Source organism: Wolffia australiana, chromosome 15, assembly GCF_029677425.1.
Source record: "Wolffia australiana isolate 7733 chromosome 15, ASM2967742v1".
NCBI classification, from domain to species: Eukaryota; Viridiplantae; Streptophyta; class Magnoliopsida; order Alismatales; family Araceae; genus Wolffia; species Wolffia australiana.
In genome coordinates, this window is record NC_135849.1 from 3,470,550 (window position 1) to 3,485,271 (window position 14,722).

The following is a 14,722-nucleotide window of genomic DNA, read 5'->3' on the forward strand; positions in this document are numbered from 1 at the left end:
ACAGCAAGGATGGAGATCCCGGTCGGACGGTGGCGGAAGAACAAAGTGGCATCTCCGTTGCTCTGAGTGTACCCTTCGGCTTTCAGAATAGCGGAGAACCGGCCGAACCACATGCGCGGAGACTGCTTTAGTCCATAATGGGACTTCCGCAGTCGGCAGACGTGGCCAGGGGGGCCGAGAGAGTAACCCGGCGGCTGCTGCATGTACACCTCCTCCGTCAAGTCGCCATGCAAGAAGGCATTCTTGACGTCGAACTGTCGGATAGCCCACCGGAAGTGAGCCGCGAGGGCGAGGAGGAGGCGAACGGTCTCCATCTTCGCCACAGGTGAGAACGTCTCGAAGTAGTCCACTCCGTAAGACTGGGTGAACCCGCGAGCCACAAGTCGAGACTTGTAGCGCTCAAGGGTGCCATCCGCATGATGCTTCTTGGTGTGGACCCACTTGCAATCCACCGCCCGCTTGCCAAGAGGGAGGGGGACGATGTTCCAAGTGCGGTTTCGGAGTAGAGACTGCATCTCCTCGTCCATCGCCGCTTTCCAATTAGGAGAAGCGATAGCATTGGCTAAGCGGCGAGGGATGGGATCCGACTCGATGCGAGCAAGAAACAGCCGGTCGAAGGAAAGAAAATGCGAAAGAGGATAACGGGGCGTCTGAGTGCACTGACGAACCCCTTTCCGGAGGGCAATGGGCCATCCCAACTGGTCGTCATCGTCGAGAGAGGTTGAGGATGGCTCGGCCAACGGAAGATGAGCGGAAGCAGTGGGGGAGGGGGAGTCCTCGGGGGGAGGACGAGAAACCTCCACGGGAGAATCAGATGACGGAGCAGGGGAAGAAGACTCGTCATGGGAGGGAAGGAAAGGATCATCAAGGGGAGGAGGCGCAACGGGAAGCGAGGAGGATGACTCGAGAGGGGACTGATCGGAGGAAGGAGGAAGAGGAGGAGCATGCCGGATGGCGGGAAGCGAAGATGGGGAGGACAGCACGTCCAAAGGCCCCTCGGGGTCACCGACGGAGAAGAATCAAAGGAGAGGGATCATGGAAGGAGGAAGAAGATGCGGAGCGGTGGGCTCCAAGAGAGGAACAGGCCCCAAGTGGGGAGCGAGGAGCCTCATCCAACGGGAGGCGGGATGAGGAAGAGTGGGCCCCAAAATAGGGTTCATGCTCGGCAAAGGTGACAGTTGCCGAGATGAAGTATCGCCGAGATGGCGGATGGTAGCACCGATACCCCTTCTGAAGAGAGGAGTACCCAACAGCACGAGCGTCAAGCTTTGTCCGGCCCGGAGACGTGTCGTGGACATATGCCGTGCAGCCGAATATCCGTGGCAAGAGTCCCGTCCGCCGGCACGCGTCGGGGAAGGCCGCGCTCATCCGGTCCAGGGGGCTAGAGAACGCCAACAGCTGGGTGGGAATGCGATTGACGAGATGGGTGCTCGTCAGAACGGCATCGCCCCAATACGGCCACGAGGCCTTGGCGTCGATAAGGAGCATCCGGGCCGTCGAGGTGACATAGCCGATGCGGCGTTCGGCTAGTCCGTTCTGCTCCGGGGTGGCAGGGCATGAAGATTCGTGGAGGATCCCCCGGTCGGCGAAGAAGGTGTCGAGGTCGTTGTTGAAGAAGTCGCGGGCATTATCCGAGCGAAACCGCTGGATGCCCCGACCAAACTGCGTCGCCACCATCGCACAAAAATGACGGACATTCTGCGCAACTTCCGACTTCGCGGTGAGGAGGTAGACCCACGTATAGCGAGTTGCCTCGTCCACAAGTAGAAGGAAGTACCGATGACCTTTCAAGCTAGGTTTCGGGGCAGGTCCCCACACGTCGCTATGCACCCGGAACAGCGGGACAGATGTGTGAGCCGAGGACGGAGTGAAGGAAGAACGGCGATGCTTCGCCAACTGACAAGCGTCACACACCAAGGTCTTAAGGTCCAAGCCAGAACATAATTCAGGGGAAAGACGCTGAAGAGTCGCAAAAGGCGGGTGGCCCAGCCGCTGGTGCGTCATCAGGAGTCGTCCCCACCGCTGCTCGGCCCCCGTCCGAAGTGTCCGGTGCACCGCGAAGCACTGCGACCGTCCCCCATCATCCAGCAACAGCAGCCCGTTCTCCCGCCTAATCCGTGTAGTCCGGCCGACCTTGTCAGACAGAAACATGCCGTCAGGTTGGAGATGAAATGAGCACTGGACGGCATCAACAAGGCGTTGTGGTGACAGAAGTACAGCCCGCAGGTCGGGAACGTGGAGGACGTTGCGGACCACACCAAGGCCGTCCACATAGACTGCCCCGATTCCAGCCACACGTAGTCGTCCACCCCCGGCCGTGAGAACAGTACGTGCACCACTATGCCGGACGTAGGAGACGAACCAAGTGTTGAGGGGGGTCATGTGCTCAGTGGCCCCCGAGTCAAGCACCCAAGTCGTGTCCGATACGACCGGCGAGTGAAACGCCGTATGGCCGCAATACCAAGTGTCGGCAGGGGAGGAAGACGCACCAAATGTGCCGAAGTAGGCGGTCGAAGAAGGCTGCATGGCTGCCACCTGATCACGGAGCCGGGCAAGCTCGGCTTGGATGCTGTCCAGAGCCGTGGTAGACGTGCTCGGGGCCGGGGAAGATTCAGATTGGGCCAACATGGCCTTGCTATCCGCCTCTTTCTTCTTTCGCCAGTCGTTGAGACGTTTAGTGCACTTGTTCTTCCAGTGGCCCGGCTTCCCGCAATAGGTGCAGACGGGTGTTTTTGCAGGGCGGGCAGCGGCTGCCGGAGTCGGTAAGAGGGCCGAGGACTGCCCAGCAGCGGCAGCAGGTGCTGCCAGAAGAGCAGAGGACTCAGCCGGGTCGGAGGTGGGAGTCCCATGGAGAAGGAGATGACTCTCTTCCTCCTGGAGCTCCTGAACCAACGTCTCGAGATCCGGAGGGCCATCTTTGTTGTGCAGGGCCCGACGACGAATGGCCTCATATTCCCGGTTTAGGCCGTTGAGAAACCCCATGATGCGCAGGATAAGCATGTTCTGATAGGTCTTGCACTTGGGGTCGTCCGTTGGCAGGTAGTGGTCCACTTCATCCCACGCCTTCTTGTGTGCGAGAGCATAATCGGAGATCGACAGAGAGCCCTGTTTCAGGTTGGAAGCTTGAGCAGCGAGGGCGTAGATGCGCCACCAATCATTCTCCCGCCCGCAAAATTTCGTGGCTTGGTCCCAAAACCCTTTGACCGTTTTCTGATGGGGAAAGCGGTCGCGGAAATCGGGGGCCAATGTGAACGTGGACAGCCACCCAAGAATGAACTGCTCCTCGGCGTCCCAAGCCGCATAGTGAGGGTGATCGGCGGTCAAGGGATCCTCGGTGCAGTGCTTGTACAGTTGACGGGATTTGAGGGTGGTCTCGATGAAGCGAGACCACTGCAGAAGATTCGGGCCGCGGAGAAGAGTTGATTCCGGGACCAGAGGCAACGGATGAGTGATCTTGTAGGAGAGCGGCTTCTCCGCAAAGTCGGTCTCTGTGTAAGGCATGGTTTCCTCAAGAAAAAAAAACTGGGGGGCGGCGGCGGCGGCTGCAGCGGACGGAGCGGAGTGCGAGGACCTTCACAGCAACTGACTGGCTGCGGCTTGCTGTGCGGCTGGCTGCGCGGCTGGCTGTGAGGCTGGCTGCACGGCTGACTGCTCGGCTGGCTGCGCGACTGGCTGTGCAGCTGGCTGCGCAGCTGGCTGTGCGGCTGGCTGCGCGGCTGGCTGTGCGGCTGGCTGTGCGGCTGGCTGTGCGGCTGGCTGCGCGGCTGACTGCGCTGCGGGCTGCGCGGCTGGCTGTGCGGCTAACTGCGCTGCGGGCTGCGCGGCTGGCTGCGCGGCTGAGCGGGCTGCGCGGCGGCTTGCTGCTGTACGGCTGGCTGGTCGCGCGGCGGCTGGCTGCTGCGCGGCTTGCTGCTGTGCGGCTGGCTGGTCGCGCGGCGGCTGGCTGCTGCGCTGCTGGCTGGTCGCGCGGTGGCTGGCTGTGCGCGGCGGCTGGTCGCGCGGCTGTGCTGGCTGCGAGGAGGCTGCTGCGCGGAAGTCCTCAGGTGAGAACGTGAGATCAAACCCTAGAGATCAAACCAAGAAGGCTGCAGAGAACAGCCTTTCTAGGGTTTCAAAGGAGAAACCCTAGAAATGAGGAAGGAGGGAGGGAGGGTGAGATCAAGGGGATCTCAAACCCTAAAGGGTGATGTCAAACCCTAGAGAGGAGAGGGAAGATCAGGAGCCCTAGGGCTCTGATACCATGACAAACCCTAGAGGGTTTGGAGGAGAAGAAGGGTCGATGGAGGTTGAGAAATGAGAGAATAGATTGACATAAGAGAGTAAGTGGCTTACATTGGGGTATTTATACCCTATGAGAGAGAGGAAATAAGAGCTCCTAAAGGGCTTATAGAATAGGGCCCAATAGGAGGATAAGCACTTAACTAACACAGGTCTTTTCCATCTATCCACACAATTACTTATGTTGTCAATCAAAGTTGAACTCTTGTCTGGATGATTATATACATTCAAATCTTCATTTTTATAATTTTGACGCCTTAAAATCTCTTGTGGCTTTAGTTATGAGAAATTTGTTGCTGTACTTGAAGAAGCTTCTAAGGACATGCTTCCAAGTTTAAAGGATCTGGCTATCAAGGTATCCCTTTTAGTGCGATTGAAGTATTTTTTGCATTTCTAGACTTTCTCTGTTTTAGTCCCAATGGCTTGAAGTCGCTTTTATGTTACATTTATGCAGCTGCTGTATGGTCTACTGAGAAGCAAAATGGAGCAAGAACGCAAACTGCTCTTTGCTCTTGTTAACAAAGTGAGTCGTCTCTGCATTTAGCCTCATTTTGTTCCTTTTTTGATAGGATTATCTATGTTCTGGGATACAAAAGTATGAGTTATTTTTATTGCTACCTTTCGTGGAGACATCGTCTTATAATTGATCCAGGATCGCTGAATCTCATTATGATTATGCCTACATTTCAAATGCAGCTGGGAGATCCAGTTCGAAAGGCTGCATCTTCTGCAGGGTATTATCTTACATGCCTTTTATCTGAGCACCCGAATATGAAGGTAATGCCACTGTGTCAACCATGTTCTGTCGAGCTGCACCTGCCCGTGTAAAAATTCATCAGTTTTTATTATCTTACTTTTGCTGTATCTAGATGCCAACAATGTTGTGGTAAAGCCAGTAATAGTTTCATTGAATTGATGGAGCCAGCCCTTCATTTTATGTTGATCACGTTTGTGCTTTTGTAATGGCTCTGAATATGATGACTCGATTGAGCCTCTAACAGTTAAGATAGTTCCAGAAATCAACAAGAAGATACAATCTCTCTCAGTTTTAATTCGGGGAAAAGTAATCAAGGACAAGGTTGCATTCAAGGATGGGGTTGGGGAGGATTGGGAATGGGAGAAGTTTGAGGGATGGGAGGTGAAGAAACAAGGGGGAGCACCGGATTGTTGATTCTCCTTCTTAAAGAGAATATCTCTCAGCTCCATCCGCGATGGGTAACCAATTTTTGATTGTTTAAAAGTTTCGCCGGCTCTTTTATAAGCTCAATAATGGCCAGTAAGGGCATTTGTTTGAATGATCCACATGTGAGTAAGATGCATGTGGTTGGTTGTTTCTTAGCACCCTTTTTGAGTGATGAGTCGTGGGAAGGACCTTATCAACTTTATCATTGATTATTAGTTTGTGTTCACTTGTGGACCCCATATGGTCTCTCTTTCTTGTACTTTCTTTGTATAGTTTGCGTTAGTGGGCCACGTGCTAAGTGGTCCACATATCTTTCCTTCATTTGTTAAGGATATGTATGGGAGGTCGCATGGTATAAGTGACTAGAGTTGCCTATTTCTCACAGTGGACATATGTGACTTAACCAGGTGAATCAAGATTCAAGATTAGGTTTTTAAGTACTCCCTTTTGTCTACCCTTCACAGGACAGATGGTGGCAGCTGAAGAGGAAGACGAAGAGGAAGAGGGAGATCAAGTGCACCACTGTCAATAGTGCTTCGCCCCAGAGAGACTTCGGCACAACTTGAAGGCGTCCCCGACGCATGTGGAAGTCCCTCTATGGACTCAAGCAGTCCCCGCGCATGTGGTTTGGGAGGTTCTCCTCTGTTCTGAAGACCGAAGGGTACACTCAGAGCAATGAAGATGCCTCTCTCTTCTTCCGTCACCGCCCGACCGGTGTCTCCATTCTTGCCGTGTACGTCGACGACATCCTTATCACGGGATCTGATGCTGCCGAAGCTGTCCGCCTCAGCACTGCCTTGGCTAAGGAGTTTGAGATCAAGGCCCTAGGCCTTCTTCGCTACTTCCTTGGTCTTGAGGTAGCCTACTCCCCCCGTGGGATCTTCGTCTCGCAACAGAAATACGCCGTCGACTTACTGGCACTGACAGGGATGACCGATTGTGCGCCGGTGAGCACTCCCATTGATCCCAACGTGAAGTTGGGCAAAGGGGACGATTCGCCGCTGACGAGTTCCCACCGGTATCAGCAGCTGGTGGGGAAGCTCCTCTACTTGACGCACACTCGGCCCGACATCGCCTTCGCCGTCAACCTGCTCAGTCAGTTTATGCACTCCCCACGGGAGATTCACCATCAGGCCGCCCACCGGGTCCTTGCTCTTCCCTCGCAGCACTGACCAGACAGTGAAAGTCTACACTGATGCTGACTTTGCCGGCTCCGTTGTGGATCATCAGTCTACCACGGGCTACTGCACATTTGTTTTTGGCAGTCTCGTCAGCTGGAAAAGTAGCAAGCAGGACAAAGTCTCCCGCTCTAGCGCCGAAGCTGAGTACCGCGCACTCGCCGATGGGGCCTCTGAGGGCCAGTGGATCTACGGCATCCTTCACGATCTTCGCGTGGAGTATGCTAGCCCGATTCCCTTCTTCTGCGACAACAAGTCGACGATCGCGTTGGCCAAGAACCCTGGACAACAGGGCCGCATCAAGCACATGGAGCGCAACCGCTACTTCTTCAAGGAGCGAGTTGACGAAGGGATCTTTGACCTGGACTTTGTTGCATCCGCCGACCAGGCAGCGGACATCCTTACCAAGGGACTCTCCCGCCCTCTTCTTCAACGTGCTGTCTCCATGCTCGGTATGGAAGATATCCATACTTCGCTTGCGGGGGGGTGTTAGTGATTGACTATCCCTCATGGGCTAATGGGCCCTATTCTATAAGCCCATTAGCCCTATTATCCTCTCTCCCTCTTAGGGTACATATACCCTTACATGTACTCTGTTCAAGTTATGTCATTATCTTCTTCTTCTCTTCCCCAACAAAAGGATGTCGTCGACGTACACGGCAAGAATGGAGACACCGGTTGGGCGGTGACGGAAGAAGAGAGAGGCATCTCCATTGCTCTGAGTGTACCCTTCGGTCTTCAGAACAGAGGAGAACCTCCCAAACCACATGCGCGGGGACTGCTTGAGTCCATAGAGGGACTTCCGCAGTCCATAGATGCTCCATCAGAAGGCGTCCCCGACGCTGCTCAGCCACCGAGAGAAGAGTCCGGTGCACCATGAAGCACTGGGAGCGGCCTCCATCGTCCAGCATCAGCAGTCCGTTCTCCCGCCTAATCGGTGTAGTCCGGCCCACCTTGTCAGACAGAAACATGCCGTCAGGTTGTAGGTGGAAGGAGCAGGAGATAGCATCAACTAAGCGCTGCGGAGACATAAGCACGGCCCGCAGGTCAGGGACATGGAGAACGTTGTGGACCACACCGAGGCCGTCCACATAGACTGCCCCGATTCCGGCCACACGGAGACGTCCACCCCCGGCCGTGAGGACAGTGCGGCCACCACGATGCCGCTCATATGATACAAACCGGGCATTGCTCGGGGTCATGTGTTCGGTAGCCCCCGAATCAAGGACCCACGTCGTATCGGAGACGACAGGTGAGTGGAAGGCCGTATGGCCACAGTACCATGCATCTGAAGATGAAGGAGGGGAAGACGCACCAAAGCCGCCGAAGTAGGCCGTGGACGGATTCTGCAGGGCAGCCATCTGGTCACGGAGGCGGGCCAAATCTGCCTGAAGCTGGTCCATGGTCACTGCAGAGGGGCTGGCGGAGGAGGAATCAGAATGGGCCACCATGGCCTTGCCTTCTGCGGCCTCTTTCTTCTTTCGCCAGTCATTCAGGCGCTTCTTGCACTTGTTCTTCCCGTGGCCCGGTTTGCCGCAATACGAGCAAATCGTCGTCCCAGCTGGAGGAGCGGCGGAGGTGGGCGTAGGGAGGATCGACGGTGCCTTGCCGCCTGAAGAGAGGGCAGAAAGTAGTGCGGTCGACTCACCCAGGGGCCGGAGGAGGGAGTCCCATGGAGGAGGAAGTGGCTTTCCTCTTCTTGAAGCTCCTTCACCAACTCCTCGAGGGCAGGAGGACCTTCCTTGCGGTGCAAGGCACGACGACGTACGTCATCATACTCGCAGTTCAGGCCGCTGAGGAAGCCTATGATCCGCAGAAGAAGCACATTCTGGAACGTCTTGGACGTCGGATCGTCGAGCGGTAGGTAGTAATCCACTTCATCCCACATCTTCTTGTGGGCAAGTGCATATTCAGAGATCGTCAACGACCCCTGACGGAGATTGCTGGCCTGACTTGCAAGGGAATAAAGACGCCACCAGTCGCTTTCCCGGCCACAGAAGGAGCGCACCTGATCCCAGAAGCCTTTCACCGTTTTCTGATGCGGAAGACGGTCGCGGAAATCTGGAGCCAGGGTGTACGTATACATCCAGCCGAGGATGAACTGGTCCTCAACGTCCCACGCTGCATAATGTGGGTGGTCGATGGTAAGGGGGTCTTCAGTGCAATGCTTGAAGAGCTGGCGTGCCTTCAAGGTGGTCTCGACGAAGCGCATCCACGGGAGTAGATTCAGGCCCCGTAAGAGTGTCGTCTCGGGGACCGACGGAAGCGGATGAGCCACCTTGTAGGACAGTGGCTTCTCCAGGAAGTCGGTCTCGGTGAACGGCATGGTGCTGTTACGGTGATGCTACGGCAGTGCTGCGGCTGCGGCTGCTATGCGTGCGCGGCGGCTGCGGGCTGCGGCTGCTGTGCGTGCACGGCGGCTATAGGTGGGCGATGTCAAACCCTAGGGAAGGAGGTCTGGAGCTCTGATACCATGTTGGGGAAGAGAAGAAGAAGATAATGACATAACTTGAACAGAGTACATGTAAGGGTATATGTACCTTAAGAGGGAGAGAGGATAAAAGGGCTAATGGGCTTATAGAATAGGGCCCATTAGCCCATGAGGGATAGTCTATCACTAACAACTGTCAATAGTGCTTCGCCCCAGAGAGACTTCGGCACAACTTGACAAAGGAAAAGAACCCTAACAGTGTCCATATTATGTCTTATGTTCCTCTCAGTAACACCATTTTGCTGTGGGGTGTTGACGCATGATGATTCATGGATAATGCCCTGCATTGGAAGTAGGTCGTCAATGTTCAATAGAAATAATCTCTTGCATTGTCTGACTTGAACTTCCTCACTTGAACGCCAAATTGTGTCTTCCCAGTGAGAGAAAATGCTTAACAACCTCAGTGACTTCTGACTTATTCTTGAGGTGATATTTCCATGCCATCCTGCCTGTTGCGGTCATCCGCTAGTATTATAAACCTCCGTGCCTTGTTTAAAGACAAGGTAGCACGCGGGCACTGTCCCCATACATCGGGGCGTACAAGATGAAATAGTTTGACTTGTTCTACAATAGAAGCACTGTCTTCTCCTACTTATTCCCCACCTACCATCAGTGCAGTGGTCACTCTATCATCCACGTTCAGCAGTCCATGTTTTTATATTGCTCTAATCCTTCGTTTGAACTTTGTAATGCATATAAAACCACTAGTGGAGTCAAATGTTAGTGAAAGGCACACATATTTTACCAACTTCTGAGGAGAAATCAAATGAGCTTTCAATTTAGGTACATGAAGAACTTGTTTAAGAAGACTGAGGCCTTTGATTCCTGTACCAATGAGTGTAACTTGGAGTATTTCTCCCCCTGGAGTATTCAACGAATTTGGATAAGACCGATCATATGATCTGTTGGCCCAGAGTCAATGACCCATTCTGACATTTTGTGTACATGAGATGTGTTGAAGGAAGCAATATACTCACTAATGCATGACATAGATTTTCTGGGTTTGTTGACTAAGTTCGTCTTGTCCAGCACTTCCTTCCAGCGGAGGAAATCAGGAAATGAGATTTGGGGTCCATCATCTGCTCTTGTGGCTGGTTCATTGCAATGACTCCTGTGTAGTTGTGACATGTGTTTGGCTTTGACGAGGTGGTTAACCATGTATATCCCAGCTCCTGGCTTTGACGAGGCGCTCCTTTCTTGTATAGTTGTGACATGTGTCTGGTTCCAGCGCCTGCGAAGTAGGCTTGGACCTCTGCAGTTTTGGTTATTCATCTCACACGATGGGTCATGGGTGCTGGTAAATTTTCTGTCTTGATTACAGGAGCAGTGCTCGCCTCCACTGTCACTGCGTTCTCCTTGCATCTGGTGTACAGTGTCCATGACTTCCTTCAAAAATGATCTGGATGGCCTTCTCCAGACGTGGAACCTTCTCCTGATTGAGGATTTGATTCCGCGAGGAATCATACTCAGCATGTAGCTGCACGAGGAACTTATATAGGCGATCTTGCACACCATACTTTTGACATGTGCATGTTGTGCCAAGGACGGATCTTTAGGGGTCAATTTTACGCTGTAGGCACTCAAGCTTGTTCACGTATTGTTGAACATTCTTATCTCCCTGCTGAGGCCGTGCCTTGGTAATCTTTTCTATAATCTGCCAGGAATTAGTCTTCTTCTAGCAGATTTTGTGTACTTGGTCCCCAACATTTTTTGTTGTTTCTAGGAGATACTTTTGATCAAATCTCCTCTCAAACTACCTAGAAGTGATGCTTTGACTAGATCATTATCCAACTTCCACTCACTATATTTTAGATCCGATGGTTTCACATTGTGATATGATGGTTCAGCCTTCGTCCTTCAAGAATAAGCTCCACATACTTGCTCCATGGTATGAGATTGAATCCAGTATGCTTCATTGACCCAGGGATGCCTTGATGTACCAATGCTGTCCTCACTTGTCCTTGCTGCTCATGTTGAAGAGCAGTTTTCAATCCATCCTCCATTTCTCCGAGAACGTATGTCCAACAGCCCGACCACACTTTGACAACAACCCGCAGCACGTTCTTTTGCATGTCCTTTCTCGTGCACCGCCAGCGAGATAACTGATGATACTAAACTTTGTTGGTTGATTGCAATATGGGGTTTTAGATGCAACTCCAGATGCGGCTCTTTGAGCATTAGCTTGCCGGCACTGTTCCATGCTCATCACAATATGTAAGATACGGCTACGGACAGGGGCGGTAGCACCTATGGAGTTCTTCTCCCCTCTTTGTAGGTTACACTCCCATGCAATCTGATACCATATCGTTCAAGAACAAGAGAGAGGTAGAGGAACCCTGAACAAGAAAGCAGAACAATAGAGCACAACGACTTTTTTCATTTTCCGTAAAACCTGGTTTCAATACCAGGTGTCAGTACAACATGGACAGGATAATGGGAAGACCCATTATCCTGGATCCGCTAAAGTGATCCGATATTCCGTGTTACAATGCGATTGGCTGACAGAGTGTTCTCGATCACTCTAAATATATTTATATGATGATTATACCTTCCAAGATCTTGGCCAACCAGGTGGTGATTGGCGACCTAGTAGGACCTTACAGATTTGACTTTTTTCCAAGAAGATAACTGGTTGATGGCTTAGTTGTAGCAGCCGAGATTATGATAGCGTGTAAAAGAAAGAAGGTTGTGGGGTTTATGTTGATGGTGGGATTTGCTAGAATTTACGGCTGACTTGAGTGGGATTTACTGTGGGCATCTTTTCAATGTCAAGGCTTTCCATGAGAATGGTGGGGTTGGGCTAAGAGATGTATTACATCCCCCTCTTTTCAATACTGGTGAATGTGGCCCATGAAGAGGGATGTTCTCAATTGCTAAGGGGGGTCAGACAAGAATGAACACTTGCACCAGTGCTTTTTGTCTTGGCTGCAGATGCCCTTGCTATAAGCACAATGGGATTTCAGACCCCTAGCTCCCCAGCAGGTATCCCTCTGCTAATAATCTTTCCACTCTGCTGGACCTGTTTGGAGATTGTTTAAGACTTCATTTTAATCGTGTCATGTGAGCCTTTGTTGGCTTTAGGTTATTGCAATGTGAGGCCCTATGTTCCAAGGCTTTGGGGACACCGATTAGGACAGTATCCATGCAATATCTGTGCTGCTGTTGACAGTGTTCATCTCAAGAACACGGATTGGTGGCAGGTACTAGAGAAGGTGGAACAGTTGTTAGAGGGATGGCAGATCAGAGTGCTGTCGAGAGGGGGGCACTTGGTGTTGCTGCTGCACGTGCTCTCAGCTATCCCCATGTTTTACTTCTCAATTTCAGCATTTCTGGTGGGGGTTGGCCGACGTCTAGAATATAAGATGAGGAGATTGCTATGCAAAAGTTCTAGGTCAGTGGAAGGGAGGGGAATGGCGCTGGTATCTAAGGACAAGGTCTGGAGGTGGATATGTCTCTACAGTGTGGAACTAGCATGGACTGGAAGAAGCACGCGGCTCCGGCACTAGTGTTGCCTACGTTATGGTAGGGGCTTAGGCAGATTTTCCATTAAGTCCTGGATTTCTTCTGTGCCAAGGTCTGGACAGCCTTCTGCTTTTGGCCTGAGGACTGGTAGGCTTGGGCACACTAGGGGCAGAATGCCTGTTTGCCCTTGCACAGACCCCTCAGGCCACAGTTGGAATTGCTGGGATGGTGCATGGCGGACACCTTGTTCAACCAGAGGCTCGAGGACTATACAAGTATGCTGCAGTCCATAGTAGACCTATGTCCACTGAGAGGAACACCAGAGGGTTGGGTTGGAACTACACATCCTTCTATGTCTGGGGGGGTTACGCAAGGCTGAGAATCAGAAACATAAAGGAAGAACCAAGGACCAAACCACGTATGGCATGCCATGGGGAAACAAAACCCTTCTAAATGAACGGTTTTTGGTTAGCTGCTCCTTTGTCAAAGACTCTGAAATAGGTCGTCCAGAAAAGCTGGCTCCGGGAAGCTTCGGTGGAATGTATTATGTGCGTAGGACATGAAGTAGACTGTGCCAATCTATTCTCCGAATCTCCATTTGCTGATCAGTATGGGCTCACCAGCCAAACACAGGTGTGGGTCTCTCCTCAGAAGGGACCTGGCATTCTATACAGGCCGGTGCACTCGGGAGAAAGCTGTGCATAGTCGACCATTTGCGGTTTTCTGGAAAATATGACTGCTGGGAAAGAAGGTTATCTTCGTGGAGACATCACTGGATGGTGTTGTTCAAGTAGTGGCAAGTATTGCCTCTTTATGGTTTTAAGGACCGCAGCCACAAATGTTGTGACACTTTAGGCCTTTTATGTACTTAATTATCAACTCTATTTCTCTCATCAGGAGGATTGCCGATTTTAGGTTGTCTTCCTTAATGTCTTCGAAAAAGGAAAAAAAGAAAACCTACTTGTTCATTCCTCTAAATTCCCAATATTTACACTTGGTTTACATTGGGTTGGGTGTCAGTGGATCTGTTATGATGGATCTAGTCTAATCAGATATTGTAAGGGTATTAACGCTGTACTGAATAGTTACATGTTGCTTGACAATAAGTAAACTGATAAACAATAGGAACATGAACTTGCGAATGCTGGCATTTGCACTCTCCCAAGAAATATGCGAGCAGTTATCCAAGTGTATCTCAGGGGCCTGAAAAACAATCTTCAATAGCTTATCCTGCTTAATGATCTTTTACTTTCGAATGGATAGAAGTTATTTGAGATCCTAGACTGTTGAAGTTGCTCATTATCTGAAAATTTCAAACCTAATCTCTTCTTTGCAGCTTGTTGTCATTGAAGAGGTTGATGCCTTCATATTTCGACCTCACATGGGATTGCGGTCAAAGTATCATGCGGTAAGTTCCACTGTCATACAGCCATGATTTGCCTATATTTTTGGTGTATACCTTTTCTACATTTTAGCTTTGTTTCAGCTGCCACTCTGGTGTATGAATAACATTTAGCATGGATGCTATTTTATTATAGTGTTAACGAATAGCCCAAATAACAAGTGTGTTGCTTTTGTTTCTTGTTTTCCACTCTTCATATTTTTTTTTGAAAACATATGGGGCTTTCACCCGAACAAATCAGTAACCACCTGACAAGTTCATGGTTCGAGCCCTAGGGCTCTATCACATGTTTCCACTGTTCATGATACTTGAACTATATCTTCCTCAGCTCACTATTAAAATCTTTCAACTATGCCTACTTTGAGTCTGAGAATTTTGTTGCTTTTTCTGGCATGATCTTTATCTCGTATCTTACTGATACACCTTGGTATAACTGTATCCAGGTCAATTTTTTGAGCCAAATTCTTCTGTCGAGAAAAGGTGATGGTGCTAAAGTGGCTAAGCGCTTAGTTGACATCTATTTTGCGTTATTCAAGGTAATTAGCAATAGATTAGGTCATCTTTTTGCACTGTGCTAGTTATTGTAAATTTTTGCATATCATATAGGTAAGTTGATATTGAAAAAAAACCAGATAGCTAAGTTGATTTTCTATGTGATGAACAGTTGCCTCAGAACGTATCTCACAAAATTCTCATTTTCTCATTTGTTTTATTATTTAGCTTCTGTA

General features: G+C 51.0%; 2 protein-coding genes across 3 annotated transcripts in view; one reads left to right on the plus strand and one right to left on the minus strand.

The window, feature by feature from the left end:
- The window catches only part of EDA25 (CCAAT-binding factor), a 63,721-nt gene that overhangs the window by 5,894 nt on the left and 43,105 nt on the right, over nt 1–14,722 (plus strand). For both annotated transcript variants that reach the window (XM_078587781.1, XM_078587780.1), the window contains exons 4-8: nt 4,558–4,633; nt 4,733–4,801; nt 4,975–5,055; nt 13,929–14,000; nt 14,438–14,530. In XM_078587781.1, the coding sequence (XP_078443907.1) occupies nt 4,558–4,633; nt 4,733–4,801; nt 4,975–5,055; nt 13,929–14,000; nt 14,438–14,530 (391 nt within the window). The remainder of the gene's footprint in view (nt 1–4,557; nt 4,634–4,732; nt 4,802–4,974; nt 5,056–13,928; nt 14,001–14,437; nt 14,531–14,722) is intronic.
- Nucleotides 1,671–3,639, minus strand: LOC144713302 (uncharacterized). Its single transcript, XM_078587880.1, has 2 exons — nt 2,490–3,639; nt 1,671–2,133 (listed from the first exon to the last, which is right to left on the minus strand). The coding sequence occupies exons 1-2, from the start codon at nt 3,499–3,501 to the stop codon at nt 2,111–2,113; spliced, it is 1,035 nt and encodes a 344-aa protein (XP_078444006.1). The 5' UTR covers nt 3,502–3,639; the 3' UTR covers nt 1,671–2,110.